The sequence below is a fragment of the Chiloscyllium plagiosum genome, unplaced genomic scaffold, assembly GCF_037043375.1.
Source record: "Chiloscyllium plagiosum isolate Xiang-an unplaced genomic scaffold, Cpla_swu_hap1 HiC_scaffold_13, whole genome shotgun sequence".
In the NCBI taxonomy this organism is placed as follows: Eukaryota; Metazoa; Chordata; class Chondrichthyes; order Orectolobiformes; family Hemiscylliidae; genus Chiloscyllium; species Chiloscyllium plagiosum.
The window spans coordinates 73905999-73924380 of NW_028270151.1; the positions used below are offsets into that span (position 1 = coordinate 73905999).

At 40.2% G+C, this 18382-nt stretch overlaps 1 protein-coding gene across 2 annotated transcripts in view; it reads right to left on the reverse strand.

Moving 5' to 3' along the window:
* Positions 1–18382, reverse strand: part of uggt1 (UDP-glucose glycoprotein glucosyltransferase 1) — a 143844-nt gene that overhangs the window by 118362 nt on the left and 7100 nt on the right. For both annotated transcript variants that reach the window (XM_043701925.2, XM_043701924.2), the window contains exons 2-5: positions 4338–4476; positions 2726–2802; positions 1001–1131; positions 805–917 (exon numbers count right to left, since the gene is read on the reverse strand). In XM_043701925.2, the coding sequence (XP_043557860.2) occupies positions 805–917; positions 1001–1131; positions 2726–2802; positions 4338–4476 (460 nt within the window). The remainder of the gene's footprint in view (positions 1–804; positions 918–1000; positions 1132–2725; positions 2803–4337; positions 4477–18382) is intronic.

The window sequence follows — 18382 nt, forward strand, 5'->3', positions numbered from 1 at the left end:
TATCAGAAACATTAGAGGCTGAAAACAATGTTACATTCTGAGAACAGCATGCGAGCTGATAAATGTTAGCAAGCACAAGTATGTGGATTTCTTCCTGATAACTACATTCATGAAACAAAACTCAGTCAGTCCTTAATAAAAAATGTCAAAAGGTTACATGTAATGAAGAAATTGCACTTGACAATTCAAAAAATTTGTCATGCTTCACTTTGCAACATGACACATCAGCATTATGACTTCACGCTAAAGGCCAAGCATACCAAGTTCTGCTTTAGATGCAAACTAGATCACCCAAAACCAAATTGCATTCTAAATTTTTGGGGCTAATCACCTAGTTGAAATTCTCTTAATCCAAACACAAATGCATTGGTCACCATTGAGAAGAGTCTCTTATCACAAATTAGCAGATAAACAGGCAGCAAATGCTTCAAAATATAGAAATTTTAAAAGAGGGTGCAATAGCAAAAGGTATTTCACAGAGGAAGATTACTATCAGTGGGATGTGCAACAATTCCCAATCTTGAACATGATTTGGCAATTGACAGGTAATCAGGATTGCAGAAAATAACAGCAGCAGTAATAGGAACAAATCCATCTGAAACCCAAGTTCCACATCCAGACAACAGTATTATTGCAACTAAAAATCAAATGAATTCAAGTCCTATGCAGTATCAAATTTCAAGCCCACTCATGACTAAGTTACCAATTTTCAAGTTGTTAATATTTTGAATTTTACTACATTTTACAACTTTAGAAATTATTTTCAACGTATACATTTTATACTTGCTCTATTTATTGTTTTACCTCTCTACAGCACTCTGAAGAAGCACCTCCAACTTGTCAGGATTGCAACTTTTCTCCCCATGCACATTTATAAAAGCAGAACAGTCTTCTGGAGGGGACTCCTCTGCTGCAATCTATTAAAAGATCAGCATCAGAAACAGTTTTACCAGCTTTCAGTGGCATTAAAATCTGCAAAATACATACACACTCAACTCACCTGCTGAAACGTTTGAACAGTAGCAGAGTAAGCTCGTAGAGACAAGGCAAACTTCAGTAGGTTGGCCTGAACAGGTGTCAGAAATTCACCAGCTTTCTGCAGTATATACTTGTAGTATGAAATATCTGTTTCTGCCATATAAAACAAACCAGTTATAAAGTTGCATCCTTGCATTTGGCCTTGCCTGTAAAATTTCTCCCTTTTTTTTTGAAGCTTTTTTATTAATTGTTTGGTTTCATTTTAATAGATACTGATCACCTTTCTTGTTCAAAAGAAAATTGTTGATGTGACAATCCAGACAATTAAGGAGAAAATGCAATTTGACCACTGATGATAGATAATGTACACTCCAAATAAGAGTTGCTAAACAGCAATTGTGAATGGAAATCTTGTTCATTTTACCCTTCTTTGGACCTCGTGTCATAAAACTCAACTGTAAAAACCTTATCACTGCCTGTAAATTGAGCATATACTGGCAGTGAAGTCTGTGATTAGCTAGTCAGAGGATTAACATACTGTGTCATGAAGAGCAACTGGTATATCTTTAAAATGATACTTATTACTTTTTTTGAAATGCTCTTCATCCATTCATTGATACGATATGGGCATTGATGGTTAGGACAGCACTTATTGCCCCATCACTAACTGCCCAGAGGACAACTAAGAGTCAATGACATTGTTAGGGGTTTGGAGTCTCACACAACTCAAACCAAGAAAGAATGGTTGATTTGCTTCCTCAAAGAGTTTTTATTATAGTGATTACATGGTCATCATTATACCCCCTTTCTATCCCATGTTTTTAATGAATTCAGATTTCACCATCTGCCGTGTAGGATTCAAACCCATATCTCCAGTACATTAGTCTGAAGGTGAGAATTATTAGTTCAGTAACATTACCAATAGGTCAACACCATTTTTTTACATTAACTTGAACTTTCTTACCTTGCATTCCTTTGCTAACGGTATGCTGTGCCTATGAACTTTATTTGCTACAAGAGCTACAGGCAAATTATTTGCAACACAGGAGTTATATATACACCAGAGGAATATATATAGACCAAATAAAAGGCTGCTCACTGAACAAGTAAAGTGCTTGAAATTTTACTCAAAATGTCATCCACTCCCAACTATTTTCTCTATACCTGCATAAAGTGCTCACACAGTGAAACTGATTATATGTGGTTATGTAGTAATTCTGTATACACATACAGCAGCTCATCTCACATTATCAAATCAGAGCCATTACTCCTATATGCATCCTAATAGAATTTCATTTTCCGTATTCTGAATGTGGAATAGACATTGGCAAAGCTCCTCTTGATCCACCCCTATCTTTGATACATCCTATTTATTTGTGGAGTATTCTCACACTGAGCTATCAGAGAACACAACAAGCTAGTTCAACATTGCCATTGTAGAGAACCTTGGCATCATGTTGAAGACATACAAATTTTATCACCACCCCATTTCCACCTGACATTTTGAGCAAAATCATTGCAAGAACTTTGTGGTATCATCTGTCCACATGTCTGACAAAAAGAAAGGTTATGGGGAAAACGGGCATGGAACAGGAGGCCAACGTACCACCAAAGTTTTAACCAAGACAATGTGTTTCTCTTTCACCACCAAACCCAATGTTAATTTGCAGTATTTTGGGTAATTGCATAAATCAATAGAAAAGTGATCATCAATCCTGTCATCAACATGCAATGAAGTCAACACTACCTTCATCTGGATGAATTTCTTGAGTGGCATCCACAAAATCCCAGAATTTAGCTTTGCTTTCTTCAGCCAAAAATTCACTGCAATATGAAGAAAACAATTTCCAATTTACTCACTTCTACAATAAAGTAGCAAGTACTATTTCACTTCACAGAAAACAAAAGTTATTAGAATTGACCTTGTTGATGTGTTTATCTAATAAGTGTTTTGAGCAGTTATTCAGCAAACACACTTCACTGCAAACTACAACACTGTAAAGCTTGAAATACCCACTGGTGTGTCTTCCATTCCACTTTCTTGCATTGACCTTCGCCTGTAATTGAGATGCTGCATTAAAAGTCACAACAGTCCATTATTATTGACCTGTTTAGATGGAAGATTTTGCACTTAATGGCTTTATTCACAAGGGTATCAACAAAATGATCATTAATTTAAAATAGATACTTTTGGTTTGGTACACAGATTGCAGCACAGAATCACAAAGTAGAGGAAAGGTTAAAACCATCTAATTCCCTAGTTTGATGAATGAAAACACAAAGTAGGGGAGGAGCAGGAGAGGATTTGATTGTGTAGTCTTAAAGACATATGTCACTTTCTAGAGGCAGACAATGCAACATTAATGAGAATAACACGGGTGAGGAGGTGGTAAGTACTAGGGACTTGGAGTGCTGCTGGACACCCCCCAAGAATCAACTCCTGAAGCAACACAATACAAGTTAGATTTTCCTGGAGCATTATTGCATTTCGTACCTTATTTATAGGGACTTCTGAGGCTGAAACTTCATTTAAGTATAAAAACATAAGACTTAGACACAGTCTTTTGAGTAAGCTCTAACATGCAATAACATCATGGCTAATCTGACTGCAATCCAACTCCACTTTCCCATTTGCCACCAATTCTCCACCCCTATAACCCTAGATTATCTCATAAAAATCTAACTCTACCTTGAATAAGTTCAATGACCAAGCCTCCACTGCTTCTGGGGAATGAAATTACATATACAAATGTCTTTCAGAAATGAAAAATCTCAATTCAAGACATGTAACTCAGTCTCAATGATTCAGCTAAGAAAAATATATAAAGTATGGGTGCTGGTTCCATGACAAACACTATTGTTAGCCTCTCAGAATAATGTCTGACAACAAAGCACAGCTTTGCTAAACCCCTTTTTTCCTTTGAAACCAAATTCCAGAAATTTGTGAACTATTAGAACAAGATTGATACTGACAGATTATCAAACATCTTGTAATTCTTTGTGAAAAGTTTATTCTCTTGCAACAGTACCAAGTAGTAATTGATTGGGTACCATGTAGTATTCCCATTTCTTCTCATGAAAAATGCTTCATTTTGGTTAAAAGAAATTAATTAATTAAAGTGGAAAAAACATCAGTTAATAATTGATAAACAAAAGAAGAATAGTGTGGGTCTGGCAGCATCTGTGAAGAGAGAAGCAGAACTAACTTTGAGTTGGATAGTATCATACCAAACTCCACATGTTAATTCTGTTTCTCTCTCCACAATGTTGCGAGACCTGCAGTGTTTCTTCAGCATTTTATGTTTTTATTTCAGATTCCCAACATCTGCTTTATTTTCCTTTTCAAAGAATATATTTACCTTGCTTCCAATAATAATGGTGTAGATGACCACTTGGTAGTAAGAGTTGTTGTCACTGCTTTGGAGTCTGCATTCACAATCGAGAAGGAGAGGTACACCAGGGCTAGTATTGCAAGAATCCCAGCATTGTCATTCTTAGCTAAAATAAAAACATATTAAAAATTACCAAGAATAATTCTACAACTAACCTTTCAGCCAATTCAATGACACACAAACAGTGAGATAAATTGCAAAGAAATGTTGAAGCTACAACATTTACAACAAAATGCTCAAAATATGTTAGAATGCTGAGTTTATCTGAATTGAATTCAAGCAGGTCAACATTTTCAAAGGTACATTAGTCAGATGGCTTGGCTTTGTGACAGTACAGATAAGAATCAAATTAAGTAGTGATACATTTAATTGGTATCCTGAGAGCTGAACTTTGTTATAAAAAATGCATATTTGCTCCAGAGTTATTTACAGAAAAATGACCTGCAGACAATTCATTAAGGGCTGATCCCTGTTAAGAGCTCAGACTGTGAACCGGAAACTAAATTGAGCTATTGCAAAAGCTGAATTTCAAGAGAATAATCATCAATGTTAAAGGAAGTTTTAACTCAAGTGAAAACTGTTTAAAACCAAACAGAATGATTAGAATCATGAAACCAAAGATAAAATATTTGGAAGAAAATTCAACATCTACATGAATCCAATTAAACAGGCCATATTGCAATAATTTAAAGAGGGCGGCATGGTGGCTCAGTGGTTGGCACAGCTGCTTCACATCACCAGGGACCGGGGTCCAATTCCTGCCTCAGGCAACTATCTGTGTGGAGTTTGCACGTTCTCCACGTGTCTGCGTGGGTTTCCTCCGGGTGCTTCGGTTTCCTCCCACAGTCCAAAGATGTGCAGGTTAGGTGAATTGGCCATGCTAAATTGCCCGTAGTGTTAGGTGCATTAGTCAAGGGTAAAAGAAACGTAGAGTAGGGGAATGGGTCTGGGCGGGTTCCTCTTTGGAGGGTCGGTGTGGGCTTGTTGGACCAAAGGGCCTGTTTCCACATTTTAGGGAATCTAATCTAACCTAATCCAAGTAGGGATTGCAATATGGCCTGTCCCAAGAAAATTATACACATTAAACCAATTACCTTACAAAGGGTCCACAAATAACTGATCAATAATACTGTTAAGGTCAAATTAGTCAGAATTTATTGTAAAGGTTCATAATATTCTTATTTGAGAATGTGGGTTCCAAAATAGAGGAAAACAGATTTTAGATTTTTCGGTTTTGTGAAGAGCTAACCAAAAAGATCAGAAAGTAATTTTGAACGTTCAAAATAGCATTTAAGTCATGTGATTTCTACTAAATCACTAAGCAGGCCACCTAGGAAGATCAGTGCTACAGTGTGGAGGTTTCCAACCACATGACAGGGGGTGAATCAGAAGCAAGCTCATACAGCAGAAGTGCCACCATTAACAGTCTCCAGTAGTCAGGGCTGGGACAACTCATGATGTACCCAGAAATCAGTGACAAGAAAGCTCTAGAGGCAGAAGGTTATATGGATGTTAGGGAAGAAAACATTCTAACAGGTTACTAAAGGAATAAGTTGTTTAACATGGGTTTGCTAAAAAGCAGTTTGTCTAAAAGGTCCCCAGAAGAGAAATTAACTGATGAAAATAGCTGTTAGCGAATGCATGGCAATTTGGCAAAAGCAAGCCAATTACAGGCAACTCCAGCTGGGCAAGAAGCTTTAGTGTTGAGATAGGTGATCCTCCTTTTCCCAACAATTCAGTCTTTATGTCTGGCGTCTGCAATTAAATGATTTCAGCAGTTCTTTCTTGTGTAATTTTTTTTAACTAAAGGCAGACTAACGGCCTCTTGTGAAGACATTAAATGATTGCTTTCCACAATAAAATAATAAAGAGAAACAACAGAAAAATAAAACTTGTGTTATGTCAAGCCAGGTTTAGTTCTGGAAGTTGACTTGTCTGGCATTACCATGGGCTGGGATCATAATAACACAAAATGGAGAAATTTTGGAAAAGTTCAATATTGAAAGATAACAGCAGTTTCCAAGGTCAAGAGCTTCCCCATCAGTCAGTTATAGATACCTTATTCCATTTTCATTGATATCTAATAAAAGAATGTGCAATAAGAGATTCTGAAAACGACTTTATTTTGCTACTTGGTATGTTAAACCTATTACATATAATAACTCAACTTAAGTCACTTGGTAGTATAGAACTTAATTGCTGAAAAAATGGGGAACATAAAGGGACCCTTTGAAATTTGGCATTCTTGCATTTATCCTGAGCGGAATAAAAAAAACGACTTCAACAATGTCTTTTTTAAAAAGCAGTATACAACGTCAATACTTCAAGATCCAAGTATTGTTTGAATTCTGTTGTAAGCCTAACAGTACTGAATTCCATGCCACTTTGGACCATTCATTATTCTGCTGTTTAATAACAATTCACCCACTGACACCTGGTTTCATACAAGTGCTTTGGTGACTGCAACCAGGTAGGCCTTTTGTTTCCTTGAATGCAGCTTTCAAACTAATACAAACATGTGATGTTTTTCACAGAACACTGCACTGTAAAGGGAATCAGTTTCACTTTCCAAAATTAGGGAGTTGCAGGTAAAATGGACTAAGTTTATTTTACATGACAGCCAAAGATGTAGTTCATTCAGGACTGTAGCCAAGTTTTACATTTAATATTTTCTAAGGACAGGATATTGTCCGGTTATTTCATCAACTGTTCACTGGCCTAATTTAGTAAGAATTTTATAATCTGTTCATACAGGCCTATGATGTTACATCCATTGTAATATATAAACATGCAAGTCAGATCAATTACTTGTTGCTACACCCATAGTAGTCGGGAACGTCCAAACAAGTGAATCAACTTACTGAATCTGCAAGTTTCATTCTTTGAACATGCATTCACCACATAATATGACCCCACAAACTCATACACGTCTCCTTCACAGATATTTCTGTATTATTGAACTAGAACATGAGAGGCATCACCAACAGCACTAACATGAGTCACACCAGCTTCTGCAGGAACTATAATAATTACACCTCAACGTTCCTACAAATCCAAAAAACATGAGATGGAATAATTTGCTGAATAATTTGCATTTCAATTCTGCTGCCCATATAACTCTCTTCGAGGCACTTGTATTGCCTGGTGTACTATCCATTTTAAAAGATGAATGCTCATGGGGTAAATGGTTGTTTAAACCAGAAGCAAACCAAGAAATACTTAATTAAAATTACTCAGCAGGTCAGACAGCAGTAGCAAGTCCAAAAGTAATTCAGAATTTCAGAAAGCCCTTTTCCAGCATTTCTATTTTTTCTGAAGATGGAGCAGACTTTGTGCTCTTTGTGTCTCTGACTAATTCCAGTCCAATGCACACAATGGTGAGGAAACCAATGAAGGGAAAAATCTTGTCCTCACCAATCTATCTGTAACTGTCAATGATAATATTGGCATACTACATATTGCAGTGCTCATCGAAACAAAGCACCATCTTCATTTTCAGGATACTCTCCACCATGGTGTGTGGCACCGGAATCAATTTTGAACAGATCTAGCAACTCGAAACATGGCTTCCATGAGGCATTTAGAGTCATAGAGTCATTGAGATGTACAGCATGGAAACAGACCCTTCGGTCTACATTATCCATGCCAACCAGATATCCTAACCTAATCTAGTCCCAATTGCCAATACTTGGCCCATATCCCTCTAAAACCTTCCTATTCATATACCTGTCCAGATACCTTTAAATGCTGCCATTGTACTAGCCTCGAACACTTCCTCTAGCAGCTCATTCCATTCATGCACCACCCTCATTGTGAAAATGTTGCCCCTTAAGTCACTTTTAAATGTTTCCCCTTTCACGCTAAACCTATGCCCTCTAGTTCTGGACTCCCCCATCTCAGGGAAAAGACATTGTCTATTTACCCTATCCATGCCCCTCATGATTTTATAAACCTCTATTATCAAGTCACCCCTCAGCCTCCGATGCTGCAGAGAAAAACAGCCCTAACCTATTCAATCACTCCTTGTAGCTCAAACCCTCCAACTCTGGAAAAATCCTTGTAAATCTCTTCAGAACCCTTCCTGTAGGAGGGAGACCAGAATTGCACACAATATTCGAAAAGTGGCTGAACAAATGTCCTGTACAGCTGCAACATGACCTCCCAACTCCTATCCTCAATACTCTGACCAATAAAGGAAAGCGTACCGAATACCTACTTCACTATCCTATCTCCTTGCGTCTGCACTTTCAAGGAATTATGAACCTGCACTCCAAAGTCTTTGTTCAGCAACACTCACTAGGATCTTACCATTAAGTGTATAAGTCCTGCTCTGATTTGCCTTTCCAAAATGCAGCACCTCACATTTATCTAAATTAAACTCCGTCTCACACTCCTCAGCCCATTGGCCCATCTGATCAAGATCCTGTTGTACCCTAAGGTAATCTTCTTCACTGTCCACTAAACCTCCCTGCAAAACTTACTAACTATACCTCCTATGTTCATATCCAAATCATTTATATACAAGATGAAAAGCAGTGGATCCAGCACCAATCCTTGTGGCACACCACAAGTCATAGGCCTTCAGTGTGAAAAGCAACCCTCCAACACCACTTTCTACCCTCTACCATCCAAATGGCTAGTTCTCCTTGTATTCCACGCTATCTAATCTTGCTAACCAACCTACCATGAAGAGCCTTATTGAACGTCTTACTGATGTCCAAAGAGGAGGTTGAATAGTTCATCAACTTCACCAACACATTCCAACCTGACCTTAAATTCACCTGGACCATCTCAGATACCTCCCTCCCCTTCCTGGACCTCTCCATCTCCATCGACGGTGACTGACATCTTCTACAAACTCACTGACTCCACAGCTACCTGGATTACACCTCTTCCCACCCTGCCTCCTGTAAAAATGCAATCGCTTATTCCCAATTCCTCTGCCTAAGCCGCATCTGCTCCCAGGAGGACCAGTTCCACCACAGAACACACCAGATGGCTTCCTTCTTTAAAGACTGCAATTTCCCCTCCCCTCGAGTGCATCTCATCCACTTCCCACACCTCCGCCCTCGATCTCTACCCCTCCAAACGCAATAAAGACAGAACCCCTCTGGTCCTCACCTTCCATCCTATCAATCTCTGTGTACATCGCATCATCCTCCGCCATTTCCACCACCTACAAACGGACTCCACCACCAGAGATATATTTCCCTCCCACTCCATCTGCTTTCCATAAAGACTGTTCCCTCTGTGACTGCCTCGTCAGGTCCACGGACCCCTCAACAACCCACCCTTCCCTCCTCGTACCTTCACCTGCACTGCAGGAATTGCAAAGCCTGCGCCCACACCTCCCCCCTCCGTCCAAGGCCCCAAAAGAGTCTTTCACATCCATCAACGTTACACCTGCACTTCCACCATGTCACTTACTGTATCCATTGCACCCTATGCAGTCTCCTCTACATTGGGGAGACAGGACACCTACTTGCAGAGTGCTTCAGAGAACATCTCCGGGCTACCCACACCAACCAATGCCACCACCCCGTGACTGAACACTTCAACTCCCCCTCTCACTCCGCCAAGGACATGCAAGTCCTGGGCCTCCTCCATCGCCACTCCCTAACCACCCAACGCCTGGAGGAAGAATGCCTCATCTATTGCCTTGGGATCCTCCAACCCCATGGCATCAATGTGGATTTCACCAGTTTCCTCATTTCCCCTCCCCCCACCTTACCCCAGTTCCAACCTTCCAGCTCAGCACCACCTTCATGACCTGTCCATCTTCCTTCCCATATATCCACTCCGATCTATCACCATTACCTCCACCTATCACACTCTCAGCTACCTTCACCCCCCAGCCCCACCCCCCTCCCAATTATCTCTCCATCCCCAAGGATCCCAGCCTCATTCCTGATGAAGGGCTGTTGCTCAAAACGTCGATTTTCCTGCTCCTTGGTTGCTGCCTGACCTGCTGTGCTTTGAGCACCACACTCCATATAGATCATGTCCACCTCTCTGCCCTCATCAATCCTCTTTGTTACTTCTTCAAAAAACTCAATCAAGTTCATGAGATATGATTTCCCAAGCACAAAGCCAGGTTGACTATTCCTAATCAGTCTTTGCCTTTCAGAATACATATAAATCCTGTCTCTCAGGATTCCCTCCAACAACTTGCCCACCACCGATGTTGGGCTCACCGGTCTACTGTTCCTTAGCTTTTCCTTACCACCTTTCTTAAACAGTGGCACCACATTAGCCAGCCTCCAATCTTCTGGCACCTCACCTGCGACAATCATTGATACAAATATCTCAGCAAGGGGCCCAGCAATCACTTCCCTATTTTCCCACAGAGTTTGAGGGTACACCTGATTTGAAGCAATACAATTGTATTCAGACACAATCTTTAAATTCTCGGCTAGTATATCCCACATTCTACTACTACCATCCAACAAAGAATGCAGGAGAATATGTCAGGAGCAGCACTAAGCATATCTAAAAATGAGGTGAAGCTAGTGAAGATACAACATAGCACTATTGGCAAGCCAAAGCAGGAGCAACATGCAACAACAGACAGATTCCAGCATCCGCAGTAATTTGCTTTTATGCAACAGACAGAGCTAGGCACCCCACACCCAGTGGGTCATTTTTTAGTTCTGCAGTCCCAATATATCTGTGAATAGTACATGACAACTAAATAACTTACAGGAAGAGGAAGCTTTGCAAAAATACCCATCCTCAAGGATGGGAGACCCAGCACATCAGAACAAAAGAAAAGAAGTGGCAACCATCTTCAGTCATAAGACCTAACTAGGTTACCCATCTAGGTCTCTTCCTGTGGTCCGGCGCATCACAAAATCTAATTTTCAAAAAATTTGATTCACTCCACACACAATATCAATACTGCAATTACTATGGACTCTGACAATATTCCAGCAATTGTATTGGTGGAGTCTTGTGCTCCAGAACAAGCCATGCCCCTAGCCAAGCTGTTCCAGTACATCAACAATACAGATATCTAGCCTCAGGCGACTGACTGTGTGGAGTTTGCACATTCTCCCCGTGTCTGCGTGGGTTTCCTCCGGGTGCTCCGGTTTCCTCCCACAGTCCAAAGATGTGCAGGTCAGGTGAATTGACCATGCTAAATTGCCCGTAGTGTTAGGTAAGGGGTAAATATAGGGGTATGGGTGGGTTAAGCTTCGGCAGGTCGGTGTGGACTTGTTGGGCCGAAGAGCCTGTTTCCACACTGTAATGTAATCTAATCTAATCTAAAACGTGGAAAATTGTCCAGGCCCACAGACAGCAAGTAAGATCCAAGCCAAACACACCCTGATCATTTTAATTTGATCATAAGCATACATTGTGAAAGGGATTGGCAACAGTGTTATGAAGCGGCACATTCTCAGCAATTACTGGCTTACTGATGCTCAGTTTGGCTTGCATCAGGCTCACTCAGCACCTGACCTTATTACAGCCTTGGAGCAAACAACACAGAAGAGCTGAATATCAAAGGCATTTGAGTGAGTGTGAGTGACTGGTTGGAGTCATACCTATCACAAATGAGTAGAATTTTTATTGGTGGTCAATCATCACCGTCCCAAGACATCACTACATGAGGTAGTGTCCGAGTCACTTAACCACCTTCAGCTGCTTCAATGACCATTCTTCCATTTAAAGGACAGAAGTGAGGACACTGAAACAATCATGTCTTATTCAGTCTTGGGCTACTAAGTAGCAAGTAACGTTCACATCGAACAAGTACAGGCAAAGACAAACTCCCTTCACATTCAATGGCATCATCATTGCTGAAACTCCACTGTCAATATCTTGATGGTTTCTACTGACCAGGCAGCATTAGAGATGGACATGTCTGTCTGATCCTGACTTGGATTTAAACTGGTTCCAGGCATAACTTATAGGAGTAACTAACAGCTGTTAAGCCACCGAGCTCTAACTTTTTGCACTCTGAACCAGATCCCTAATTTAGTCAATAAAAGGTCAACAGGCAAATGCAGCACATGGCATCTCACACTAAATTCCTCTAAAACCAGTGTATTCCATCTGTACAATGTTAGTGCCAAAAATGAACTGCATATCAACATGGTGGTCAGAGACTAATGAATGATTCCAAAACAAAATTCTTCACAGTGACTCTGGATTGAGCTTTGTCCTTCCAGGAATCTCTGAACAGGAAAATAAAATCACTAACCAAACCTGCTGGATCCACATGGAGTGCAGCTGCCACAACATTCCAGACTTCAACACTTAGTGGATCATACTCCAAAGCAGAGTATTGTGCACCTGCCTGGCATAGGTCAACACACTCACATTTTGTTGGCACTCAACTGAATGTAATAATGTGAATAATAACTGAAACCTGTCCCTCAACACCACTCCTCGCACCTCCTACCCTCATAAATAACATCCCCACCAATCAAGTGACCAAAGAAAATTCACAGGCTGATTGAAACCATCCACATTGCACTTCAATTACCATTTTACATTTTCAATTCATATAAGCGCTTTCCTCGTCAGTGCTCCATATGAAATACCCATGCTGAGCAAAATCTACCAGGAGGCATTTTTTGACAAAGGAATGGGGAACACAAAGTCAGTGGCATGGTTTGAACTACAACAGTAGGACTGGTCCTTGCTAAACAGGTTCAAGACAAGCCAGGGTTCCTACAGCTCCAACAATGGAACCTTAGTGGAGAGACATGGACAATGCTGCACGTCATTGAGGAGTGTTCTCTCAATAGATTCAATGCAAGACTAATCACGTTAAAGTCAGCAAATGGGCAGCTATCACTTGGCTTGGTAGATTTTCATTTATGAAAATAAAGCTCTTCAGCTTTAGCTTTACCCTCCAATCCAATTGTAACTCTTTTTAAGTGCTATAGGAAAGATGTTGTTAAACTTGAAAGGGTTCAGAAAAGATTTAGAAAGATGTTGTCAGGGTTGGAGGGTCTGAGCTATAGGGAGAGACTGAATAGGCTGTGACTACTTTCCCTGGAGCATCAGAGGCTAAGTTGTGATCTGAATAGAGGTTTATAAAATCACGAAGGGCATGGATAGAGTGAATAGCAAGAGTTTTTTTTCCCTGGGGTGGGCCGAGTCCAAAACTAGAGAGCATAGATTTAAGGTGAGGGGGGAACAGTTTAAAAGGGAGCTGAGCAGCAACGTTTTCACGCAGACAGTGGTGCATGTATGGAATGAGCTGCCAGAAGTGGTAGAGGCTGGTCCAATTACAACATTTAAATGGCATCTGAATAGGTACATGAACAGGATAGGGTTAGAGGGAAATGGGCCAAATGCTAGCAAATGGGACTAGATTAATTAAGGATATCTGGTCAGCATATACAAGTTGGGCCACAGGGTTTGTTTCCATGCGGGACAACTCTATGACTCAACTGGCCCTATTCACCCATTTACCATTTTGAAAAAAAAAAATTTGTGGGATATGGACATCGCTGGCAGGTCAAGCATATTTTGCCCACATCCCTCGATCTAGCTAGCATACTCCGGGTAACTCTCACTGTACACTTAACGAAACAAATTGCAAAGTTATGGTCTGTGGCTGCCTGCTCAAGAATGTTTTGACTAGTCTGTCCCGGTCCATAACAGACTGGGGGCTCCTTGCGGGATTTTAAACAGCAAGTGGTAGGTGTTAGTATCTTTATTTCGGGTGTTAGTTTGGTTGAGTAGACAAAGCTTGTGATAGTAATGGCTCTTTCAGTTGCCAAACGTTTTCTGGAAGTGGATGCGGTGACTTTGGAAGTTTTGCAAAAGGTGAATAAGACCAAGCTGCAGGAATTAACAGACCAAGTGGGATTGGACTTGCCTGTTTCTGTGAGGAAAGGAGAGATAATCACAGCAGTAGCTCAGCATTTAACCTTGCTGGAGAAACCATCAGAATCTATCGAGATGGCAAGAATTCAATTGCAAATGAAGCAGCTGGAGTTAGAGGCAAGAGGTAAGGAAAGGGCAGCAGAAATGGTACAGTTTGAGTTACGGTTAAAAGCAGGAGAGAGGGGAAAAAAATACAGCAGCAGAACAGAGAGAAAGAGTGAGCGTTGACCTTCAGAAACTGACACTTAAAAAGGAAAGTCAGCTTAAAAGGTTGGAGATAAAGGCTGATGGTAGGCTTAGTGAGGAAGATAGTGAGGATGAGCAAGCATCTGGTAGTCAGGTAGTCAGAAGCCCAGTGCCAAACTGTTTAAGCATGTTCAAGCATTGCCTAAATTTCATGAGAAGGATATAGAAGCCTGCCATCTCATTTGAAAGGGTGGCTAACAAATGAGGTGGGCAGTGGCAATGTGGGTTTTGTTCACCTAAATGAAACTTGTAGGTTGGGCGAGGGAGGTATCTGCATCACTATCAGAGGGGGATTCTGGAGAGTATGAGAAGATGAAAAAAGCTATTTCAAGTGCATATCAGCTTGTACCAGAAGCCTATAGACAATGTTTCAGGAATGCAAGGAGAGTCCCAGGTCAAACCTATATTAAGTTTGAAAGGATCAAACAAAGGAATTTCAATAGATGGATAAGCGTTTCAAAAATCAAACAAACCTATGATGCCCTTATGTCATCCCGCTCCGCCTTCAGTCGAAGCAAAATGCTCGGAGACACAGTAGCTTTACCTCCATCTTTATTCTGGGCCCTGGAGAGAGAGAGAGAACGATCGCCCATGTGTACAGAGACATGAGTTCACGGTCTTCTCTTGAACAACAGTTTCTCAATGAATTGTATAGTTATTTTATGGGAGGAGCATCCAGATACATTAACATATATATTAATTGGGTGACCGTTACAATCAATGAGTATCAATAGCAGAGATCCAAACCCTTTACTGTTATACAATGAATGTTTTTAACCTTGTAAACTGGATTCATACAATGAATACTTTTCCCCTTATTAGCTGACCTTGCGTACTGACTGCTTCCAATATTGTTAAATGGCTCTACAAAGTGACTGCTTTTCCACCTTGTTAACCTATTACCCCTTGCCTCCAGCACCCCATTGTTAACTATAAGTTCTTCTCTTATCTGAGTCATGCTTAGCTGAACCTCATTTCACAAAGCTCAGAACTTAACTCTTTCCCTGCCTGCTTATACCTTATACTTTCGCATTTAGAGAGGCAATTATTTTGGAGGAATTCAGAAATTCACTGCCTGAAGTAGTGCAAACTCATGTAGAAGAGCAGAGAATTAAAACGGCAAGGTTAGCCGGAAGTGGCTGACATTATGAGCTGGTCCATAAACATAGTTTGGCTTCTAGAGTCAATTTCAGTCCATGATGGATAGAAACTGGGGAAAAGAGAAATCCTCACGTGGAAAGGGAAAGATAGGATCTTCACTGAGAGCCACAGGGTAAAAAAAGAAACTCTTCAGGGGGACAAAGAAGTTAAAAAGCTCTGGTGTTTTCATTGCAATAAAGTGGGCCATACGAAATCAGTGTTGGCAGGCTAGGAGAAAGCCAAATGTAGGAAAACCAGAGAAGCCTGGAAGTTTTGTTGGACTAATAACAAAAAGCACAAGGAAAGTTAGATAACTGTCTCAGAGTGTACAAGATGATCAGAGGTTGATTAAGGAGGAAGTGAAAGATCTGCTTAAAAAAAAATACATGTAAGGGTAAAGTTTATTCACAAAGGCCAGGTGAACAGGTTACAATATTAAGGGACACAGGATCGTCTCTGCCTGTGATGCTGAAGGATGAGAAAGTATGTACTCCTGAGTGTCTATTGCCAGAAAAGGTACCAGTAACAGGAATTCATGGTGAGACAGAAAGTGCTTATTTATGTAAAGCAAGCTAGAGAGCCCAGAGAAGAGTGGAGAATTTGTGGTAGGAGTACTAGACAAACTCTCAACTCCAGGAATATATTTGTCCTTGCAAATGATATAGTTGATTCACCAGTAGGCATGCTGCCTACTCTAGTTGGAACGCCAGTGGAGACTCAGGCAACTGAAGAAATGAAGGATCTTCATTCATGAATTTTCCCTGATTGTGTGATCACAAGATCACAGAAACACAAGTTGAAGTAAGAGAGATCAAAAGGCACAGATAAGGAAGCTGACATAACTTTATCCAAGACCTATTTTGATCGGATAAGTGGAATAGAGCAGGAGCAAATAGGTAAACATGCAAGTATCTTTAGCTCTGCTAAGCTGATCGAGTTACAACAGAAAGTTGAGAACTTTAAAAAGTTGTATCAAAAGGCATTTACAGAGAAGGAAAGTGAATGCATCTGTGTGTTATTACTTGACAAATGATGTCTTAATGAGGAAATGGAGACCATTACAATTTTAAGCAGATGAGAAACAGGCAGAGATTCATCAAATTGTTTTGCCAGTAGGGAGTAGAAAAGAGGTGCAGCAAGTGGCGCATGAGCTACCACTTGGAGGTGATTTAGGGGTGAGGAAAATGCAGACTAATATACAAAGACATTTTTACTGGCCTGGACTACACAAGGATGTAGTTGAATTTTGCCAGTCACCTGATCGAAAAACCACAGGCCGTAATAAAACCTGCATCTTTAATACCCATTCCAGCATTTGAGAAACCTTTCACAATAGTCTTGATTGATTGTGTAGGTCCTCTACCTCAGACAAAAAGTGGGAGTAAGTATTTATTAACAATAATGGATTTGTCGACTAGATTTCCAGAGGCAATCCCATTATACAACATCACAGCTAAAAGGGTTATAGAAGAATTACTTAATTTTTTTTTAAACTAGATATGGACTACCAATAGAGATCCAGTCAGATCAAGGAACAAAGTCCACATCCACACTATTCAAGGAGGTTATAGATAACCTGGGAATAAAGCAAGTACTGCTTTTACCATCTAGAATCATAGGGCACGCAGAGAAATGGCATCAAACACTTTTGACCATGTTGAGGCTTAAGATCAGGATTATTCGGATGATTGGGGTAAGGGAATTCTGTCTGTACTTTTTGCGATCAGAGATGCATCAAATGAATCGACCAAATTCAGTCCATTTTTATTGATTTTTGGGCATGAAGGAAGCGGATCATTAAAATTGATTAAGGAAAAATTAATAAGTCAGAATTCAGAGACCACCCATTTGGACTATGTGTCAAATTTTAAAGAATGATTCAATACAGCTGGAGAGTTGGCTAGATGGCATTTAAAAGTATCACAGCATACAATGAAACAGGAAGTGAATAAGACATCACAAATTCGCAATTTTGCAACTGGGGATAATGTATTGATATTACTTCTAGTAACAGGTGACCTTTAAAAGTAAGGTTGCGTGGACCATATTGAGAGGAAATTGAGTGAGGTAAATTACTTGATAAGAACTCCAGACAGGAAGAAATCTCCCAGTGAGTCATGTGAATATGTTCAAAATGTATTTTGATAGGGAAGGAAAGCAAGAGGAGAAGGTGTTAATGATTACAGCACAGAAGGAAGAACCAAGTACAGAGGATACAGAATTGAACATTCCTCAAATCAAATTGGACATGAGGAAGGTGTAAAAAATTGGGATAAATTATTGAGTTACCTTTCATAAGAAAATCAAAATTACCTGAAAGAGTTATTACTATCACATGGGGAGATATACAGAAATAAATTGGGAAGTACTAACCTAATTTTGCATGATGTAGAAATAGGAGATACTGTTATGATTAAGTAACATCTTTATAGGCATAACCCTCTACAGTTGGCACAGGTTCAGGAGGAGATAGAGCACATGCGCCAAGATAGCATAATCAAAGGGAGTTAGAGTGACTGGAGCTCACCCACAGTCATAGTGCCAAAGCCAGATGTTACCCAATGGTTATGTATGGACTATTGTAAGTCAACATCGTTACAAAGACTGATGCACATCCGATTCCATGGACGGAGCAGTGTCAAAAAAGTGGGACAAGCAACTTACATTTCGAAGTTGGACTTGCTCGGAGGCTACTGGCAAGTACCTCTGTCAGAGAGAGCAAAGGCGATTCAACTTTCATAATGCCAAATGGACTACATCAGTTCAAAGTCATGCCAGTTAGT